Here is a 22,946-nt window from a genome sequence, read left to right on the forward strand (position 1 = left end):
AATTCCAAGTGCAGTGAAATTGCAAAGAAAGTGCAATCCCACACTTGTTTTTTGTTTGGCTTTTTGCTAGGTTCGCTAAATGCTAAAACTGACCTGCCATTATGATTCTCCAGGTCAGTACGAGTTCATAGACACCTAACATGACTAGGTTCTCTTTTTTCTAAGTGGTGAAAAAAAATTCCAAACTTTGCTAAAAAAAAAAAAAAAAAAAAAAAAATTGCGTCATTTTCCGATACCTGTAGCGTCTCCATTTTTCATGATCTGGGGTCGGTTGAGGGCTTATTTTTTGCGTGCCGAGCTGGCGTTTTTAATGATACCATTTCGGTGCAGATACATTCTTTTGATCGCCCGTTATTGCATTTTAATGCAATGTCACGGGGACCAAAAAAACTTAATTCTAGCGTTTCAAATTTTTTTCTCGTTACGCCGTTTAGCGATCAAGTTAATGCTTTTTTTTTATTGATAGATCGGGCGATTCTGAACACGGCGATACCAAATATGTGTAGGTTTGGTTATTTTTTTATTGATTTAGTTTGAATGGGGCGAAAGGGGGGAGATTTAAACTTTTGTATTTTTTTTTTTTTCACATTTTTTTTTACTTTTTTTTTTTTACTTTTACCATGCTTCAATAGCCTCCATGGGAGGCTAGAAGCTGGCACAACACAATCGGCTCTGCTACATAGCAGCGATCTGATGTTCGCTGCTATGTAGCAGAAATGCAGGTGTGCTATGAGCGCCGACCACAGGGTGGCGCTCACAGCTGCCGGGGATCAGTAACCATAGAGGTCTCAAGGACCTCTATGGTTACTATTCAGAGGCATCGCCGACCTCCGATCATGTAACGGGGGTCGGCGATGCGCTCATTTCCGGCCGCCGGCAGCGCCGGTTAAATGCTGCTGTCTGCGTTTGACAGCGGCATTTAACTAGTTAATAGCGGCGGGTGAATCGCGATTTCACCCGCCGCTATTGCGGGCACATGTCAGCTGTTCAAAACAGCTGACATGTCCCGGCTTTGATGCGGGCTCACCGCGGAGCCCTGCATCAAAGCAGGGGATCTGACCTCGGACGTACTATCCCGTCCGAGGTCAGAAAAGGGTTAATGCAATGTCACGGCGACCAAAAAAAGTAATTCTGGCGTTTTTGACTTTTTTTTCGCTACGCTGCTTAGCAATCAGGTTAATTTTTTTTTTTTTTGATAGATCGGGCGATTCTGAACGCGGCGATACCTAATATGCATATGTTTGATTTTTTTTTTTATTCTTTTGAATGGAGCGAAGGGGGGGTGATTTAAACTTTTATATTTTTTTTTTCAGATTGTTAAAAACTTTTCTTTTTTTTTCAATTTTGTCATGCTTTGATATCCTTCATGGGAAGCTAGAAGCTCCCATAACTCGATCGCCTCTATGTAGCAGAAGCAATGCGCAGATCACCTCTATGTAGTAGAATTACAGCATTGCTATGAGCACCGACCACAGAGTGGCGCTCATAGCAATCCGGCATCAACAACCATATAGGTCTGCAGGAGACCTCTGGTTGTTATTCCGACGCACTGATGATCCCCGATCATGTGATGGGTGGAAGTGCTTGTTAAATGCCGCTGTCAGAGTTTGACAGCAGCATTTAACTAGTTAATAGGCGCGGGCGGATCGCAATTCCGCCGGCGCCTATTGCGGGCACATGTCAGCTGTTCAAGCGGGGGTTCTGCCATTGGGCATACTATTCTTTCCGATGGCAGAAAAGGGTTAATAACCAGCAAAGACAGCTGTAGACTGATATTAATACCCTGGCAAGGGGCCATGTATATTGGCCTATCCCAGTCTAAGGACATATGCCCTTAGCCACCCCAGAAATCGCGCATCCATTAGATGCGCCAATTCTGGCACTTAGCCTCTGCTCTTCCCACTTGCCCTGGAGCGGTGGCAAGTGTAATAGTATTGGGGTTGATGTCAGATTTGTAATGTCAGCTGACATCAATCATAGGGGTTAGTAACAGAGAGGTGTCTATAAGACACCCCTGTTACCATCCCCATAGTCAAATGTAATAAAGACAAACACAAAGGTAAGTCCTGTATTTGAAATTAAAACTCCCCGACCTTCTTTTACCCATTTATTTATATAAAAATAAAAACACAAAAGTAATCCTCACCTGTCACCAGGTAATCTCTATGTGATACTGTTCCACGAAGAACTCCAGCTCCTCTACTTTTAAATGGTTTGTTGTGGCATGATGTGATCAGCAAGCCAGCCGGAACACACTGAGACAGCAGTGTGATTATGCTCCTGGGGACTTGGATGTTTCACCCCCAGCAGTTTGCCCCCGGGTACATTTTGCCCTCAGCAGTTCGCCCCCCGTTTGTCCTTGTAGTTCATGAATTCCCGTCTGTCATCAATCCAAATGTCACAAAAGTACTGTACAGAGTGCTGCACTTTTGTGACATGTTAAATGAACTGTTTCCATCTGACGTCACGGGGAACCGCTAGACTGCACTCAGACTGTGACCCAGGGAGCTGCAGCTGCGACAGGTAAGTATCATCCTGGGGGACAAATGCTGGGGACAAAATGTGCGAGGGCAAAATGCACCTGGGGCGAACTGCTGGGGGCGAAAAATCCTATAACCGAAGGCCACCGGAGTTCATAGCCGGTGAACCCCCGGTCACTTTACTGACATCACTGCTCGCATTGTGAGAATTTTCTATATGTAAAAGCTGATGTTAAAAACGCATTGCATACGGTTCACATAATCATGTCAGACGGGTGCTACTTGCTAAAAATCACATTGTACTCGCATGACACTCGTCCGACTTTCCAGGAACAACATCGGACCGATTTAACCCCTAACCGACCTATGACGCATACGCTGAGTCATGAAAGCTAGTGCCAATCCGACCATGTGGTGCATCATGGTTGTATCACGTTCCTGCGGGTCAGGTGACCGGGGTTACTGAAATGTCACCCAACCCCCAGGTACGTGAGGACCTCTAGTTGACTCCAGTGTGGGTGCCCCCCCCCCTGTGGCCACGATCGCTCCCGTGAGCTCTCTTTCACCCCCCCAGCTGTGATTGGAACTAGCGCCCATGTGACTCTATCCCTCTAATTAGATGTGGAGGGGGGAAGTGAAACATGACTGCCATCTCTCTCCAGCTTCATCCCTTCGATGGAAACTGGAGAGTGAGGTTCCTGCCTGCTGCCGACGCCTGACCGCCAACGCCTGTCGCCATCCGGTACTCCCCTCTGCTGCCCACCTGCCCCAGTGATCGCCCCTGCTGCTGCTGCCAGCTCCTGCATCTCGTCAGCCTCCCCCCTTCCCCCGCGCCTGACGGCCCCCCATGGCCCGGTGATCGCCCCCCTGCCCCGCGACATGACGGCCGCAGACCATTCCATCAGTCTGCATTCCAAAACGTCACTACTTCCCTTCCAAACCTCGACGTGTGCCCAAACAGTGGTTCCCCCACATATGAGGTATCAGCGTACTCAGTACAAACTGGACAACAACTTTTGGGGTCCAATTTCTCCTGTTACCCTTGTGAAAATAAAAAAAATTGTGGGCTAAAAAATCATTTTTGAGGTTTTTTCCTCAAATTTTTTTTAATTACTTTGTTATTTTCATGGCTCTGCCTTATTAACTTCTGTGAAGCACTTGGGGGTTCAAAGTGCTCACTATGCATCTAGATTAGTTCCTTGGGAGGTCTAGTTTCCAAAATGGGGTCACTTGTGGGGAGCTCCAATGTTTAGGCACATCAGGGCCTCTGCAAACGTGATATGGTGTCCGCTAACGATTGGAGCTAATTTTCCATTCAAAAAGTCAAACGGTGCTCCTTCCCTTCCGAGCTCTGCTGTGCGCCCAAACAGTGGTCCCCCCCACATATGGGGTATCAGCGTACTCAGGAGAAATTGGACAACAACTTTTGAGGTCCACTTTCTCCTTTTACCCTTGGGAAAATAAAAATATTGTTGCTAAAAGATCATTTTTGTGACTAAAAATGTTAAATGTTCATTTTTTTCCTTCCATGTTGCTTCTGCCGCTGTGAAACACCTGAAGGGTTAATAAACTTCTTGAATGTGGTTTTGAGCACCTTGAGGGTTGCAGTTTTTAGAATGGTGTCACCTTTGGGTATTTTCAGCCATATAGACCCCTCAGACTGACTTCAAATGTGAGGTGGTCCCTAAAAAAAAATGGTTTTATGGACAGAAACAACCATGTCACTGCACTGCCCAATGTTTGTCATTTGGGCAGGGTGTCCTGATATAATGTTGGAACCAGAAGACCATCAGAGGAACAAAGAAGAATAATAATAAACAATAAATTTGGAAAGTTTATTAGTGCTCATTTTTTACCCACAGTTGACACTTTGATAAATTACACTTTACAAAATACAGACAAAATATATATCTTTATATATCTTACCTACTTTACAAAATAGTTATGCATATCCTCTACAGAAGTTTTATTCATATTTTTTGCAATTTCAGTCTTTTTCTACTGGGACCCCCGTCAGACAGACCAAGATAGTGCCCAGGCCCCCCCAGACAGATCCCAATGCTAATCTGTGCCTCAATACTCTAGTGAAAGCTAAAATTAAAAATATACATCAGTGCTCTTTTTTGTCCTGAACCCAAGATAACATTACAAAATAAGTTAAGTATGTTTTTAAACTAAATATTGCTGCAGCCATATAACGGGGTGTGCAGAATATGACCTCTTCTATGAAAATTGTGCCCCTAGCCAGAACTCGCCTACATTTAGAGGTGGTTTCACTTGTGAGACCTGTTTCAGAAGTTTTAGGCCACGTTCACACGGTCAATATTTGGTCAGTATGTTACATCAGTATCTGTAAGCCAAAATCAGGAGAGGATCAATGAGAGGAAAAGTATAATAGGAACACGTCACCACTTCTGTATTATCACCCACTCCTGGTTTTGGCTTACACATACCGATGTAAGATACTGACCAAATACTGATAGTGTGAACATGTCCTTAGACTATAGAAATGCAGTTGTCTATTTTAGTGTGTTGATATATTCTGTTTCTTTATTTAGTTCTTTTCTATCCATGTGATTAGGTAAGCCTCGCCCTCTTTCTATGCCTGCAGAAGCTAGCTGGATTGTGTCTACAGAATCATACTCAAGACATAGACTGACAGGAAAAAAAGGTGAAATAATGAATATCTGCTTTACAACAGAAAAGAAGATTGTGTTAATAGTTAATACATTAATATTTTATTTTTAACCTTATTTATTTTAATTATGCCTGGCATACTGTACATAAAGCTTCTAAATATCCATACTGGTAAGGAGCATTTTAACCAGCCATAGTATCAGAATATTGGTATGACTGGTTACCCTTTACGGTATGTGCACACGTTGCAGATTTTGCTGCGGATCCGCAGCGGTTTTGACGCTGCAGATTCGCAGCTGTTTTCCATGAGTTTACAGTACCATGTAAGCCTATGGAAAACAAAAACCGCAGTGCACATGCTGCGGAAAAAAACGCGCGGAATCGCAGCGGTTTACATTCCGCAGCATGTCAATTCTTTGTGCGGATTCCGCTGCGGTTGACACCTGCTCCATAATAGGAATCCGCAGGTGTAAAACCGCAGGTGGAATCAGCCCTAAACCCGCGGTAATTCGTGAATCCGCAGGTAATCCGCAGTGCGTTTTACCTGCGGATTTACAAAAACAGGTGCAGAAAAATCCATAGACACGCCACCTATGTGCACATACCCTTAGCCACTGCCCAGATTCCTAGGCTGCTGTAGCACTGCACTGCAGCTCCTGCAAATCAAGCAAGAGCAGGTCGGGTCAATAGCTGGATCCCTAAAAGACAACCAGAAATGATATAGCACTTAGTAGTCCTGGCAATCACATGAAGTGTCTCTCATAGCAATAACATGACATGGTGCTGCTTTTCTCCTGTAACTGCAGCCCCTACAGATACCCCAGCCCTGCATGATAAAAAAAAATGAATATCCTCCGCAGGTCTTTTGATCGCAAAATATACACCTGTTTTATATATATAATAAAGTATTGACTCTTCTACTTTTCAGATGCACCCTTACTGTACAGCATTTTTCCCGCACCTTCCTAAAACCTTTGCACAGTACTACATATATATAATGTATGTGTGTGTGTATATATATATATATGTGTGTGTGTGTATATATCCAGCCGGTAACAATCACCTCTGATATCAAGCTTAAATATATATAAGCTTCCTTCTCACCCCCAATGGGGGTGGGGTCTTTGTTGTCCTTTCTCATTCTCGGGTCCTCTACCAGAGGCCTGTGAGTTTGAGGGTTCTGAGCAGGATCCTACTTGTTCTCACCATTGCGCTTTTCTGGACAGGGAGCTCATATGTTGCTTTTGGGATCTGTTGTAGCTATTTTCCCAACTTAGGGGGTCACTGCTCCCTGTGATCCTATCACCACTGGAATCACTGTTGCCTTCACCTTCCATATCTTCTCCAGTTCTCCTTTGAGGCCCTGGTATTTCTCCAGCTTCTCACATTCCTTCTTACCAATGTTGCTGTCGCTTGGCACTGCCACATCTATTGCTGTCTTTAAAAGAGCTTGAATAGCACATCTTGAATCCCCAGTCTGCTGTAAAATATTTGCCTGTGAGAGACACCTTGATGATGCAGTGTAACTACTTTGTGTCTTGTTGTTGTGCTCAGTATTGCCATGGAGGTATCCACATCATTGTGATGGCCTGAGGAATTATTCAAACAGGTTCATTAGTGTGAAATGTAACCAGCCTGAAACAACCAGACATATGTTCATCTCCCCAGTCACCACTACAGTGTTCAGAACACTGCTCAGTTAGTGTAAAGCATTATCCACATGTCCATGGTGCAGAGATGCTTGAATGAGGCTTTACTGCTGCGTGTGCAAGGCCGTACCAGCGCTGCAGTGGCGACTTCATCCAGCGGTGAGGAAACATCACTGGACGAAATCACCACAGCAGTGCCGATGCCCAGAAGCCATGTGTTCACCTCTCCTTACTGTGTTTTGAGAACACCTGCTGCAATGGCATGACTGTTCCAATCAAATAACAGTAATTGTCCGCTGAGCTGTGTATCTAGTCCTGAGCAAGAAAGAGAAAAAAGGCACTACCATAAAAGCCCGCACACTACACCAAATAGTAATAATATAAAGCTTTATTAAGTACACCAAAACAGCAGAAAAAATGCATAAAACATAAGTAAAAACAGAGCAATAGCACCCCACTCCTGGACCCCCTATGCTGTGAGGGCACTACATCCACAATCCAAATGGTAAATAGAATGATGACAATAAATACAAAGTTACAAAAAATATCAACATGAATATAAATATACAATAGTAACCATACACAATCCCAATGGTTAATAGAATGATGACAATAAATACACAGTAACAAAAATATCAATATAAATATACAATAGTCACCATAAACATATATAGTAATGCCCCAAGAATAACAGATGGCAAAAGACCTCCTATAGCAATCATGAATATATTAAAAAAAAAAAAAAAAAAAAAAAAAAAAAAGGAAGCAAAGCGCAGCTAATATAGTGACCAGCATAAATCCTGTTTGGGCGAGTATATACCTATAGCCCAGTCAAAGTAATGGCCACGATAACAAATGCTATAGTTAACCCACCATAGCCCATGAAAGACAAATAGTAAGGCCCGCACAAAAAAGTAAGTGCAATAAAGGCCCTGTCATATGTGCAAATGGAGTCGCACAGATCTGAAGCTGCAAGCCATAATATAAATCAAGACCCAGACAAAATAAGAGGGAGATACCAACCAGAAGGGGGCCCCAGATGAAAGTAAGAGCGGGGTGCGACCCAACGCGTATCGCCGTAACCCGTCAGGGGAAGATCTTCCCCTGACGAAGCCGTACGGGTATAATGTATTTATGTATAATTGCCCCTTTCTTAGATTACTAATATCTGCCTCCAGCGGATAGCTTTCCCTCTGCTGGTTATCAAAATTATGCGGGAGCCCACATAATTTTTTTTCTTTCTTTTTAAATAAATAAAATAACAGAAAAGAAAAGAAACACACATACCACTGATTATATAGCACACTGACTTATTTCTATCTACTATCTATCTTTCTATCATCACTATCTCTATCTTTGAACATATTTAATTTCTTTTCTGCATTTTATTCCATACGTGTCACACTGACAGCACACTGATGTACGGACACGGACAACACACGGATGTCACACAGATGTCACATACATACACACGGATGGAACACAGACATGGATCACGGATCTCAGCAGAACTGGTTTTTCCAGTACCAAAATCACCAGGGTGTGTGAAGGGGGCCTAACACAGTGTACAACTCAGTATCACATTGCAGCCACCAACAAAATGATCCTAAACTTCCTTCTTCCTTATCTTTTTCCAAACTCCCAGAATGTGAAGGGAGGAGGGACATCACACATATGTGAGCAGATCCTGCCCACATTCACTGCAGCCGTAATTTGAGCTTGTTGTACCCAATATTTTTTCGACAAATTTCACCAGCTGTTCGTGTTTAAAATATCAAAGCTTTTAAATTAATTTTTCATATTTTATAGTATCAAAAAGGGTAAAAAAAATTATTTAAAATGAATGCTTTATATTTTGTTCAATTGTTGTTAAAAACAATCACACATTTCCTTTAGAAAGAACCTGTCATCACGATTTAACCTGGTAAAGTAAAGGTATGGCCATAATGGCCCTGCTATATTGATTTAATAGTTACCTGTAGTGAAAAAATACGTAGCCTGGTTGTTGTTTAATTCACCTTAGAAGTTTTTGTGCGATATCCTCTTTGTATGTTGGGGCAGGACTGTGGGGCGGTACTATGGGTAGGGTCTTTGGCTCTGTCGTGGGCCCTTCCACATTTGTACGAGCCTCCTCTTTTAAATTTCACGCCAGCGCCGCCCTTGACATGGACGTAGTTTGCACACATTCATGTCCCAGTATTTTCCAGCAAAATGGCACCAGTGCTCAGACTAACCTTGCGGTCTCCAGTAAAATGGTGCATGCGCAGATCGACATCTCGGCTTGTCATTGAGCTGAGATCCCAATCCACGAGAGCACAGCCATTTTGCTGGAGACCACAGGAGATTAATCTCGGCAGGCACCGCCTCTACCATTTTGCCGCAGAACGCTGGTACATGAATGTCCCCTCAAAATTTAAAAAAGACAGAGCCGAAGACCTTACCTACAGTCCTGCCCCACAGTCCCTCCGCTGTGCACGAAGAGGCTATTGCACCAAAACTTCTGAGGCGAATTATTCTATTAATTCTATTAATTCTATTAATCTATTTAATCAGTATAACTGGGATATTATGGCCATACCTTTACTTTACCAGGTTAAATCGCGGTGACAGGTTCTCTTTAAGGACCTTTCTTGATTGGTCACTAAGGACTTAATATGCTTGATGTTTTTTCATATGTATTTATTTACCTATGTGCTTGCATTGTCTCTCTTTTTAAGGTGATGAAGCACTATCCAGATATTTCAGTAATGAAAGGATAGCACCAATCACAGAAGAAAATGTACCATCTAGAAATTTTTTTACAAGATCAACTGATAGGCATTTAATCAGAGGAACAGACTATATAAGGGGCAGTCGTGGTCTTCTAAATATGGACTTACACAATAGTGCAACAATGCCATACCAGGAGGAAAGCTCCAAGAAACCAACTACCACTTCCTCTTCAAAAAATACCACAACGGAGCCCTCGCTATTGGTCAGTTGGTTTACCAAGCTAAAACTCTTGAGTCGCTGAGTTTCAATAGACCTTTACCTTACAGTGCCTTTGCCCTTATAATGGCAGTATTATGCGAAGCTAGTTCCACAGAAATGAGTGGGATTCACCTTCCAAAGCTTTCTGACTTTTGCAGACTGGTATCAGGATATGCCAGTTCCACAAATAATTTATCAAGCAATAAAAATAAATACTTTGATATCATGTTTATTCTACCTAGAAAAATTATTTTTGCCTTTTTGGATGTTCTTTTTTGTACTTTTTATCACACGACTCTGTTAAACAAATGCAATATGTGCATGTAAGTTTTACTCACATTTTTGCGCAACTTTTTAAGAACTGTAAAAGGATGAAGTAATTTATTAAAATAGCAGTTAATTTTTCCTTTTGCTGTTTACCAAAGGATCATTTATTTACTACAAACTTTAGGACATAATTTTTACATTCTGTTTGAAATGTGTGAAATGTATGCTTTTCTAAAATATCTAAGCAATTTGAAAGAAAAAGACATGTCACATTTACTCTTGTCTTATATGTAAAAGTACAGGTTGGATTTCTGTCCATCTCTTCAATGCACTTCATTCATACCAAGAGCATGAAAGTGCAGGGTTTTATTTACTGTCACTTTAATGACATAAAGGGGTTCCCCAAGAATGTGATAAAATGATCCTCGTCACGTAATTTAAATGGCAGCCTGTCCTTGTCACTTTTTAAGATGGACTGCAGTCTGAAGAAACCATGCTCCTGAGACCTGTGTCTCAACAACAGAGCCAATGAAAGGGATGTGACATTGGAGGAAATAATTCTCTGCTGACTGGGAACAAATATTTTTTCTCTCCAGCTTCATCTCTGTGTTCAGTCAGCCAAGAAAAAGGTATGGCTGCTTACAATACATCTATTTTATCTGTTGGGAGACAAGTCTGGTGAGCACTAGGATGGGCTGCAGTTTGAATTATGTGATCGGGGTAATTTTATCAGATTCTTGGAGAATTCCTTTAAAGACGATTGGTAAGCTCTCCTGACGTGTTTGTTTTAGTAAATAAATGTGTTCCCCATAAAATAACAAACCTAGAGCATCTTTTGTTAGAACTCTGCAGTGCACTATTCCTCTGTTATTCCTCCTAGAATTTTATGAATAATTTTACAACAGGGTGTTCCTATATATAACAGAGCGAAATAGATAATGCAGTGCGTGGAGGAGACTAAATCACAGAAAAAAAGACTACTTCTAAAATCACATTTTTTTTAATTAGCAATTGTTAAATAGGTTGTCCATGAAAACATTCTGCATTGAATGATAGCAATCTTGAACAAAATACAAGTAGATATTCATATTTTTTTTTACAGCATCAAAATACAGCCGGATTAGATGACCACTGATGGCCCGGCCCAATGTCCTCTATAAAGTCCCTTAAAGAAAAATGCCTGCCTGACCACGTAGGTTGGCACCCTCTTAAAATGATTAGTGCCCCTGCTTAACGTCAGCTCACCCTTATTTGTACCCTAGTAGACCCTAATCTATAAGGAAAAAAGGGTGAAAGTGGAAGAGCCAAAATATTGCTGTCTCATAGGTAGATCTGATAATGAAGACTGGCCAATTGCCCAGGTGGCAGACACAGCCTAAGTATTACTATGTGGTATATAACCAATAATAAATGATGGGCAGTCTACTAAATCCGAGAATTCGATAAATACACATCTCGTGAATGTAGCTACGTATCCACAAGTATAACCCACACCAAAGTGACTTGTGCATGTTTTGTAAAGCCTAGTACCGGTGTGAGGTAGCATAAAGCAGTATCAAACAATAGATAGTTCCAGCCATAAGGTATACCTTCTTGTATTTTGTTACAGATCACTATCATTCAATGCTGAAGGTTTGTATGGACAACCTTTTTAATAATTTTTTTAGTAATTTCTAATAAAAATGTTGATTTTAGAAGTTTTTCTGTGGTAGTCATTTCCCCTAGAGAAGTCATTTTCAAAACTTCTGTAAAACTCGTTCAAATAATAGCACTACTTACAATTTTAAGAACGGTTTTTATTAAGGAGTACGACTATTTACTAAGCCAGACATGTCTGGAGAGGATACAGATCCTCTTTAAAGTGTTTTTTTTTTAATATTTAATACATCAATATTTCTCAAAATAGGCCAATGTCCAATTATTGGGATCTGACTGCTGTGACATTGACCTCTACAATGAAATCACATCCAACAAAAAATTGCAGAGCCCCCTTGGTTTCTGTCATCTTCCACCCTTTCCCACAAAGAACCTTGTATTCACGTCCTGGAAAGGGGTCCTCAGGTGTGCAGGGGGATCTTGAGCTGTGCTCCCTTCACTACAGAAGATACCGACTATATTATTTAGCCAGCATATGTCTTTAACAGCCACATTTGGTGACAAGTTTTGACCGTGGCTGTTAACCATTTAAATGTCACTGTCAGTCCTGACAACAGCATTTAAAGGGAATGCGTGGGTGCACCATTGCACTAGTTCCCATTGGTCTCCTCACGGAGGAGTAATGGATTACTACGACAGCCGGGTGTTTGCTGAAGACCCCCTACACTATCATCTTAGTCATCCTGTGAAGCTCAACCCTAAGGTGGGCTCCATAGGAGACTGAGATTTTCGCAATATCTTGTAATACCATGGTAGGGCAATAAATGTTATCGCAGGTTCAAGTCCCCTAAGGGGACTAAACAGTAATATAAATAATAAAGAAAAAAAGTTTTTAGCAATCTATATAAAAAATGGGAGGCAGCTTTTATTTTGGTCAAAACAGGATAGAGCCACTAGTGGTGACCACAGACCTGAAAACAAAAAAATATGCTCTGAGCAAAGGAAAGCCGCCTTATCAAGTATCGTAAGAACATTTAACTTTGAAAGGATTGTATAGGAGTTTTGAATGAGGCCTATCACATGAGCAAACTGTGTACATGTACTGAAATTGTTAGACCCCATTCATAATTTCTGGGCTATTGTAAGTTCTTATTCTAAAGGTGCCTTTTAAATAAGCTAGAAGGAAGAAAAGTAGAAACTCAAATGTCCGGTCATATCATCTGCACACTTGAATCACAGCTGCTGTGTCGTAGACTTTTCTGTAGGTGTGTGCAGGGGTGTAACTGTGACAGGTGCAGGGGTTGCAATTGCACCCGGGCCCTGGAGCCTGGGGGGCCCTAAAAGTCCCTTTGGCCTATAGAAAAAGACTATTGCTATTAAAGATTTAAAATATTTGGGGGCTCCGTTGAAACTTTCACATCGGAGCCCATGAGTTTCAAGTTATGCCACTGGGTGTGTGCTAAGATCTTTCCCCTTTTACATTCTGCTCTTTCCATAAAGGTTAGGGCACTTACTTGCCAGGCAGTAGTGATGAGCAAGTATACTCGTTGCTCGGGTGATCTCCGAGTATTTGTTAGTGTTCGGAGATTTAGTTTTCATCGCCTCAGCTGAATGATTTACAGCTACTAGCCAGCCTGAGTACATGTGGGGTTGCCTGGTTGCTAGGGAATCCCCACATGTAATCAAGCTGTCTAACAGTCGCAAATCTCCGAGCAGTCATAAATACTCGGAGACCACCCGAGCGTGCTCGGGAAAACCCGATCAACGAGTACACTCGCTCATCACTACCAGGCAGGTGTTAAAAGAGGTAAAGATGTAAAGTAAACCAAGAGCATATGATCTACTTCTGCGTGCCTGTTTAGTTCAAAGAAATGCTCCAACCTATGTAAGATGCCATCATCTAGAAACCATGCAAAAGAATAGTAAAGTTTTCACACCCTCATATACTGACTATTAATGAAGCCCATTTTAGAGCGCCTTCACCCAGCATAATTTGGTATGTTAGCCATCTGCGTGCTGAGACATGCATAGATAACTGCACACATATGAGTCTGAATGAGCTGTTAGCAGTGATAAAGCAAACCTCTCCTATAACAGAATGTACAGAATATTTTAGAAATTGTATGTTGCATGTATTATAGTTTAGTATAGCTGTTCATATGTACACATTATGCTATATACACTTAATCTTGGCTACAAGAGCTTGCCTTTAGCACTGAGCACTATTATTCTATAATCACTGACATGTCAGTCAGGTTTTGAAAGCCATGTGTTGCACTAGCAGGGATATTTGTAATGTGTAAAGAGAAAAAAACTTTTTCTTGTTATGTTTGTTTTGCCGTAAGCTATAGGAATATATTGGTAGGGCTTCAACTGTTGGCGCCACACCGATCAGCTGTTTGAAAGGGCTGTAACCTCTTAATGCTGCACAGAGCAATGTAACATACAATGTAATATACCGTGCATTGCTCTGTCTAGCTGCATGACTTGTGCTTAGCAGTGGCTGTGCTCTGATTTGCATTACTGTCCTAACACTTCTATACCCAGTGCAGCCGCTGCTGGGTGGATGGTGTGCAATGAGATGGAGCAGTGTGATCATTGACGAGGCCTCAGTGTTAGCACAAATGCTGTAGGTTTTTCAAACAGCTTTATGATGAAGGTGTAAGGGTATGACAATCTCTGATTTGATATTGATGGCTTAACCAAGAAAAGGCCATCAATAATGGGATTCAGGAAAGTCGTTTTAACTATGAAAATACTTCCCTGTGTCAGTCTTCCGTCAAGATTCACTGTTAAAGAGGACCTTTTACCAAATTGATTACATGAACACATAATGGAATAGTAGCTGCAGAGTGGAATAAAAAAATGTTGGTTTTTTTTTCTTTATTTTTTTAAATTTCATCCCACTGTTGCGAAGATATTGCTTATTAGATATTTGGTACCTAATGAGTTAATTTTAGCCAAGTCCAAGTGGGTGTTATTAGATAGTTTTCACTTCTGCCTCCTGTATGATGCTGATCAATAGGCAGGTAGCAATATAAAAGTGCAAAAGGACCTGGAATGATGTCAACAGGATCACATAAAATCATAGAATGTTAGAATTGGAATGGCCCTCAAGGGTCATCCAACCCCCTGCTCAATGCAGGATTCACTAAACCATCTCAGACAGATGTCTGTCCAGCCTCTGTTTGAAGACTTCCATTGAAGGAGAACTCGCCACCTATCATTGCAGTCTGTTACACTCATTGATCACCCTCACTGTCAAAAAGTTTTTTCTAATATCTAATCTGCATCTTCATTCCATTGCTTCTCTTGTTTCCATGTGCAAATTAGAATAATGATCCCTCTACACTGTGACATCCCTTCATATATTTGTAGACCGCTATTAAGTCTTTTTTGCACGCTAAACATTCCCAGATTCTTTAACGTAGGACAGTTTGCAGTCTGCTCACCATCCTGGTAGCGCTTCTCTGAACTTGCTCCATTTTTTCAATGTTGTTTTTTAAATGTGGTGCCCAGAACTGGACACAGAATTCCAAATGAGGCCTGACCAAGGAGCAGTAGAGGGGGATAATTATTTCACACATCTTTTTCACATGTGCTGTTGCTTAGTTCCATTCTTCCCATTCTATAGATGTAATTTTCGTTTTTCTTGCCCAGAAGAAGAATCTTGCATTTATCCCTGTTAAATACCATTCTATTAGTCACTGCCCATTGTTCATGCTTGTTTAGATCCTTCTGAATCCTGTCTTCTCTAGTGTTAGCTATCCCTCCCAGCTTTGCATAGTCTGCAAATTTAATTAGTTTACCTTCAGTTCCCTTATCTAGATTATTTTTAAAAATGTTGAACAACACTGGAGCCAGGCCAGAGCCTTGTGGTACCCCACTTGAAATAATTTTACAATTGGATGTGCAAGCATTTATTACCATTGCTTAAGTACGATAACTAAACCAGATATGAATCTACCTAACCGTAGCCTTTTCAATCCCATACTTCGAAATTTTTTCAATAAGGATAGTATTACATACTTTACCAAATGCTTTGCTGAAGCTGAGATATACTATATCTACCGCATTTTCTTGATCCACCCAGTCAGTGATTCCATCATAGAAGATTAGATTATTCTGGCATGACTTGTTTGCTACAAACCTATGTTGGCTCTGGTTAATTACTGTATTCTTATTCAAGTACTTACATACATGCTGTATAATAATTTGTTCAAATATCTTTCCTGGTATAGAAGTAAGGCTCACTGGGCTGTACTTTCCTGGTTCTGTCTTCTTTACTTTTTTGATCATAGGGACAATATTTGCCCTTCTCCAATCTTCTGGGACTTTTTCAAAGATTCTGGCTAGTGGCTCTGCAATTTCGTCTGCTATTTCAGTACCCTAGGATGTAATTAATCTGGACCACGAGATCTAAATTAATTCAAATTAGCTAAGTGTTCTCTCACCATCTCTCTGTTTATGGATAGAGTGGATTATTTTATTCCTTTGATGGTACCGTGAAAATCAGTTGATGTTGCATTTGGTTTCTTAGAGAACACAGATGCAAAATAGGAATTTAACAGTTCTGCCTTCTCATCATCATTTTTGACCACTTCACCCTTTTCATCCTGTAAAAATCCTATAGCATCTTTTACTTTTCTTTTGCTTTTGGCATACCCTCAAAATCCTTTTTGGCTGCTGTTGGTCTCCCTTGCAAGCCTTACTTCATTACTGGCTTTAGCTCTTGTAACTCTTGCCCTGCATTCCCTGCAGACAACATTATAATCTTCTTTAGACATGCCCCCTCTTTCCATTTGATGTACATTCCGCAGTGTGCACAGTGTGCAGCCTAAATAAAAGCTGAAGATACATTACACAATGCTGAATTGTGGAGCGATATACACTTTTTTGCTGTGTAATATATCATCAGTGGTCATTTAGGCTGCACACTCCAGCTGGCAGGACTCGGGTCATATGACCCCCATTACATCATCACTGGTCCTTCAACACTTCGATGTTACTGCCAGCTTATCATTGGTCAGTGTCATGCAGGAGGCAAAAGTACACACTCTCAGAGAAAATTGTCTAATAACACCTATTTGGTCTTAACTAAAGTTAACTTTAACTGCAAATTCTTGATTGCTAATATCTCTACAATGGAGAGGCGAAATTAAAAAAACACATTTTTTTTTTTAAATTCCGCTCTACATCTACTCAGCCACTATTACATCGTTTGCTCAATTCAACGTGAAAAATTTGGGAAATATTAACAGTATTGTGTATATATTTATGTCCTAAAACCTTGGAAACGCTCCCTCCTTTGTGTTGAGGCAACGGTCATCTGAGCATCCTATGTATCTGCAAGATCACTGTACCAGTTCCAAAGTTAACTATATATGTATATTATCCAGTTACGTACCTTGATGACAGATCAGTGCTATTTGTGGACAGATCTATATGCCCCATTTACAGAGTCATCTGCTTATGGACTCATATTTTACAAAGCCACCCATATCAGGCATTCCTTATCAAAAATCACATCATGTTATCAAATACAAGGAGTGAAGTCACTTGGTTATAATATGACGTAATGTGATACTCTGTTCAGACACACTCTGTATTTGCCTACTTGCTGGCAGTTTAGGCTAAGTTCACATTAGCATTCGGGGGCTTTGCGGAGGGCTGCGTACTTCCTCCATTAAGCTCCTCCTACTTCCGCATACTTCTGCATACGTCCTGTGTACCTATCTTTAACATTGGGCACGCAGGACATGCGGATGTATGCGGATGCATTGTTTTGAGGCGCCCGCCGTCCGCACAAAACGCAACTTGTTGCGTTCCCGTGCGGTCAGCGGGTATGGCAAAACAATGCATCCGCATACATCCGCATGTCCTGCGTGCCCAATGTTAAAGATAGGTACGCATGACGCATGCAGAAGTATACGGAACTTAACGGAGGAAGTACGCAGCCCTTCCCAAATCCCCCGAACGCTAATGTGAAGTTAGCCTAAGAGAGTATATAAGGTTTGGAAAATATTAAGACAATATGCTCAGGACTATGCCAAAACTTTTAAAATGATACTATTGCTCAGAGATCTGTGCCTCTACAAACATTAAAAGACTTTTATGGCCAGCACTAATATTTGTCAGGTATTGTGCCATGATAACTCCTAACACTGGACTGAATGATGTTCACACTGTTAGGACTCCACTCTGCTTGCTGATTTGATCAGTCGTCACACGACTTCTCACCTGTGACTTGAAAGTAGTTGGCACATGACTACAAGAAGACAGTGAACTCTGAGGGAAGCAGGGAGAGAAGGTAGTCAGCTTGCAATCACATATGAGTGTTCGTGTGATGACCTCACGAACCGGCAAGAAGAGTTGAATGCTAAGGCCGAGGTCAGACGAGCGATGATTCTCATCTGCGAGAGAGTCAGCTTCAGTATGGTAATCACTCTGTCACAGTTTGATCACAGTGTCATCTTACTGTGATCTGATTCTCTTCGAAAATCGGAACGCTTTGATGCGGAGAAGACGGAGAACATAATTTCTCCATCTTCTTCATTGTTTGAGTCTGCGGATGTTGGTCTGCACTCGGATGACATCTGTATGCAGCCCGATGTTTCACATGCACCCGTAGACTTGAATGGGTGCGCCAGATTCAAATTCAGGATCCTAATTTGAATTTTTTTCTTATACTGAATCGGAATGAGGACAAATAGCAGATCTGTACTGCTCCAGAGTATAACATTGTACAGGAAAAATTCCTTCAGCGATGGAAAGTAGGTATACAACTTAACATTAATTAATTTTTAAAAAATTATAAAGAGTACAAACTACAGATCATCCAGGAAAAACCAATGGGTTTACCATTGCTAAATACATATATGCCAAGGTCACATGTAGACTGGTAGCCTATCCCACTGGCTTGTTGATTGCCACATATACTATTAACATCAGGTGTAAGTTAAAAACTGATAAGACATGAAATCATGAACAGACTATGTCCTATAAAATGAGGTCCTGTCTTGTGTTGAGACCTGACAGGGTTCTTGTTTGCAATTTGAAAATCTAGTTTGATTCTCTATGCAGAATCTTCCTTCTAAGCTCTCCCCTGTAACCAGTCTATATACTTTTTCAATGCCCGCAATGTTGAAACTTATCCTTTAAGAATGTGGGAAAAGTGCTTGGAAACCTCTGAAACGTTTATGGCTGCTGGATTAGCCGTATCTGAGATGTCTCCTTGTGCGTAGAGTGCACTGCTTACAAAGTCCAATATTGGCCCCATGAAAAACACGTAAGGAGACACATCTCTCATGTGGATAATCCACCAGCCATAAACTCTTCAGTGGTTTCTAAGCACTTTTCCCGCATACATGATTAAGACTTAACGCCAAACGCGTTTTTTTCTGGATGATCCTGATCTGTGGTTTTCCGTCTTCACCATTTTTAAAAAGCTATGAATAAATATCAAGTTTTATACCTACTTTCCATTGCTGGAAGAGTCAGCTTTTTCCTGCACATCGTTTCCAGCCCTGACCTGGGCGTCTCCGCACAGTGGTTCCATACTGCCAACTCTCCTTTCCCCTCCCCTCGTTTCACATAGTATAACATTGGGCCAAGTGCTATCTGATAAAACATCCGCTGTGTTATATGCTCATGTGAGCGAACCCTTATACACTGTTCAGATCTTGCCTGGTACAGTGCCTGCTGAAAATTAGCCCTAGCCCGAAAAACCAATTTAAGGTGTTTAGTTATGTCATTTTATTAACAATTTCTTGAAGGTACAGTCAACAAATACATTTACTCTTATCAAGCCCACATTAGCCTTTTCTTCTATGATAAACACATATACATTTTTGAGTGTTCATACTATTTATTTGCATTTAAAATAACCTTGGTTTGATCTACTGTACCTTTACAATGCCTTGCTATGGTTTTATGTCAAAGGAGTGTTCTCGGCACGAGCTTATTTGACCAATTGATAACAGACCTGCACAAAACTAAGGGACCCCATACACAATAGATAGCTGTTGGCTGAATGATGGCTAAGTCGATCGTTTAGCCGGCAACTGTCTTTCCCAACACTGCCAAGCGCTCTTCTGGTTTCCGTCAGAGAGCCACTTCCAGACTCCTCTGGTGGAGGCTTATCTTGCCAACACCAAAGGTCTGAAATTGGAGATGCTAGATCATTATATCCTCTGAGACCTTCTGTTGGGGTAGTATCAAGAACATCCTATACAAATCAAACTGTTAGCTGAGCACCCATAAGGTTCGGCCTAATTTAGTCTAATGTGTTTTGTGGCCTTAAAAAGTGGCCACCTATGTTGTGTTCTATGCCTATTATAGGAACTTCCAACTGCATTTGGTTCCTCCATCTATTTTATTAGCGATAGACTGCTCATATCTCCTGTGGTTTAAGCAGATGGCCACAATTTAGCATGATAACCATAAGACCCAACCTCTACTGTACCACATGGGGTCCAGGTTGCTGCAATATAGAAGCTAAAATGTGGCCATACTACAGATATGATAAATGCTCCTCATGAAAAGTCTAAATTACTGTATGGGAAATGTTCCAATTTCATTATAGAAACACAAAATCTAGTTTTGGGAATGTCAGTGTATGTCCCCCTTTGTGTTTCATTACATTTTTGCTGTACGTGTTTTCATTGGTAGGTATTTTTCAGAAGGGCAAAATAAGATAATGTCTATTTTTATTCAATTCAATCAGATTAGACATATATTTATAAGATTTCCTGTTTTATGTTTATGGTTACTTTGCAATGCTATTATATTCAATTCTTATTACATGTTTCATGCCTGTATTACTTACCAGAACTGCCTTTAATAAAACCTGACATTTCAAGTTTTAAATAATTGTTTTAGAAAAGCAAAATATAAAGATTAAATGGATTTTACAGAAGACTTGTGTGCCTTGTTCCATCTGCTCACTTGTTATTTTTCCTGATTGTACTTGAGAATGAAATGTGCGCTTACCAATTTGTATATTGTCAATAACATAAATGTATTTTTAATTTTAGGAACATTTATTTTTTAGTTTATAATCAAAATATCAAGGCCATATTCACACATATCCTAAATGTTTTTTTCTTCCTGCATTTATCAATGCCCACTCTGCGTTTAGAGACGCTATTGAACTGTGCATTTTTGCTTTGTTAGGATTCTATGGCGATCCTTAATGCAATGGCATTTTTAAGTGTAGAATCTTAGCTTTTCTGCATTATAAATGAATTTTAAAACAACGCAGCTTCAAATCTGCACCAAAAATGCACAAAAACACAATAATCAGAGAAGGTTGCTAGTGCATATTTTGGTGTGAACATGTACAGAAAAAAATGCATTTACGCTATGTGGGAACATGGCCTTCCAGTTTACAGATATGTAATAATTAGCAGTAGACTAGCTAATAAAAAGTGTGGCAATTATGCTCCGTCACAGTGTTGCCTGTTCACATCCTAATGAAGGTGTCACTTTCTAGTGGGATATATAAAGCCATCAGCTGATTTCCCATATTAGCGATTCTACCACAAGTGCAGACACAATAATGGTGATTCAGCTATGTTCATGCATCAAATCAGCTTGCATCATATTAAAGGAAACCTGTTATTAGATTCATGCTGCCCAACCCACGGGCAGCATGAATCACAACCTGGCTGATAGATTGAAGCCAGGCACAGTGCCTTGAAAAATGATTGATACACCGTGAACTTTTCCACATTTTCATGTTACCCCACAAACCTGAACGTATTTTATGCGATATACCGACACAAAGTAGCAAGTAATTGTGAAGTGTAATGGAAATGATACATGGTTTTCTAAATATTAAAAAAAAAATCTGAAAATGGTTTATTTGTATTCAGAACTCCCCCCCCCCCCCCGAGTCAATACTTTGTTGGGCCTCCTTTCGCTGCAATAACTGCTGCAAGTCTTTTGGGCTTTGTCTCCACCCGGTTTGCACATCTGGAGGCTGAAATTTTTGTTCATTCATCCTTGCAAACTATCTTCTAGCTCAGTGAGATTGGATGCAGAGCATCTGTGAGCAGGTATTTTCAAATCTTGCCACAGATTCTCAGTGGGATTTAGGTCTGAACTGTGACTGGGTCATTCACACATTTGAATATGTTTTGATCTAAACCATTGCATTGTAGCTATGGCAGTATGTTTAGAGTCGTGTTGCTGGAAGGTGAACCTATGCCCCAGTCTTAAGACTTTTGCAGCCTCTAAGTAACTGTAACAGGTTATCCTTAAAGAGTCCCATCCATCTATTCCAGCAACTCTGGCCAGCTTCCCTGTCCCAACATGATGCTGCCACCACCATGTTTCATGGGGATGGTGTTTTCAGGATGATGTGCAGTTAGTTTTCTGCCACACATAGCATTTTGCATTTAGCCCAAAAAGTTCTACTTTGGTCTCATCTGACCAGAGTACCTTCGTACACATGCTAGCTGTGTCCCCTGCATTGCTTTTTGTAAATTGCAAATGGGACTTGTTATTGTTTGCTTTAAAAAATGGCTTTCTTCTTGCCACCCTTCCATAAAGGCCAGATTTGTGGAGGGATATGATTAAGGCCTCGTTCCCACTTACATATAAATAATTGGTCCCATTATCATCCAGTAGAGTGGGATGTCATACTCATGGTCCATATGGCATGTGTTTTTTTTTCTCACACCCATCCAATTTTGATGAGATATCGCAGCATGCTGCCATTTTTTTTCTCCTGCTGAATATGGCTGAGAAAAAAATACGAAGATCTGCACCACTTATTTGAATAACATTGGTGCGAGTGTAATGTGATTTTCTCAGACTCCCATGACACCACCACGGACAGAGGGGATCTACCCTTCAGGGACAGAAAACCTACAGATAAAAGGGCTTTACCTCTCCCTCGCATCAGTTAGTTTTCTGTCCCTGACAGGGAACCTTTTTCGGCGCGGTATCTGCAAAGAAGATGCCTTCTGAAGATGGACCGGGGCCGGCCAGTCGAGTTCTGGCAGCGAGGAGGCCCCTGTCACAGCTGGTCCGGTACCCGAAGCTGTCATCGCTGGAACCGAGGGGTTCTTCAGGGTGTGCGGGGGGAGAATCGCCGCCACTCTGACAGAGATAGGGGCGCTGAGAGGTCCGGAGAAGGCGCGCGGACAAGCGCACAATCTAGGTGTGTAAAGATGGCCGCAGCTCCGGAAATGGAGTAGGACTTCTGGGTCATCACCGCACGCATGTGCGGTAGCGTTATTCTCCCTCGGACACGACGTAGAGGCCGGAAAGACGCTGGAGGTGGCGGTAAATTTCAAAAGGGAGTGCACACATGTTTGTTGCACAAACTCCCTGGAAACAT

At 41.2% G+C, this 22,946-nt stretch overlaps 1 protein-coding gene across 1 annotated transcript in view; it reads left to right on the forward strand.

Moving 5' to 3' along the window:
- Positions 1-10,142, forward strand: part of CNKSR3 (CNKSR family member 3) — a 176,070-nt gene extending 165,928 nt beyond the window's left edge. The window contains exons 12-13 of the mRNA XM_077289082.1: positions 5,062-5,151; positions 9,484-10,142. Of these exons, the coding sequence (XP_077145197.1) occupies positions 5,062-5,151; positions 9,484-9,779 (386 nt within the window). The 3' untranslated portion in view covers positions 9,780-10,142. The remainder of the gene's footprint in view (positions 1-5,061; positions 5,152-9,483) is intronic.
- Positions 10,143-22,946: the final 12,804 nt, after the last annotated feature.

This window comes from Ranitomeya variabilis, chromosome 2, assembly GCF_051348905.1.
Source record: "Ranitomeya variabilis isolate aRanVar5 chromosome 2, aRanVar5.hap1, whole genome shotgun sequence".
NCBI lineage: Eukaryota > Metazoa > Chordata > Amphibia > Anura > Dendrobatidae > Ranitomeya > Ranitomeya variabilis.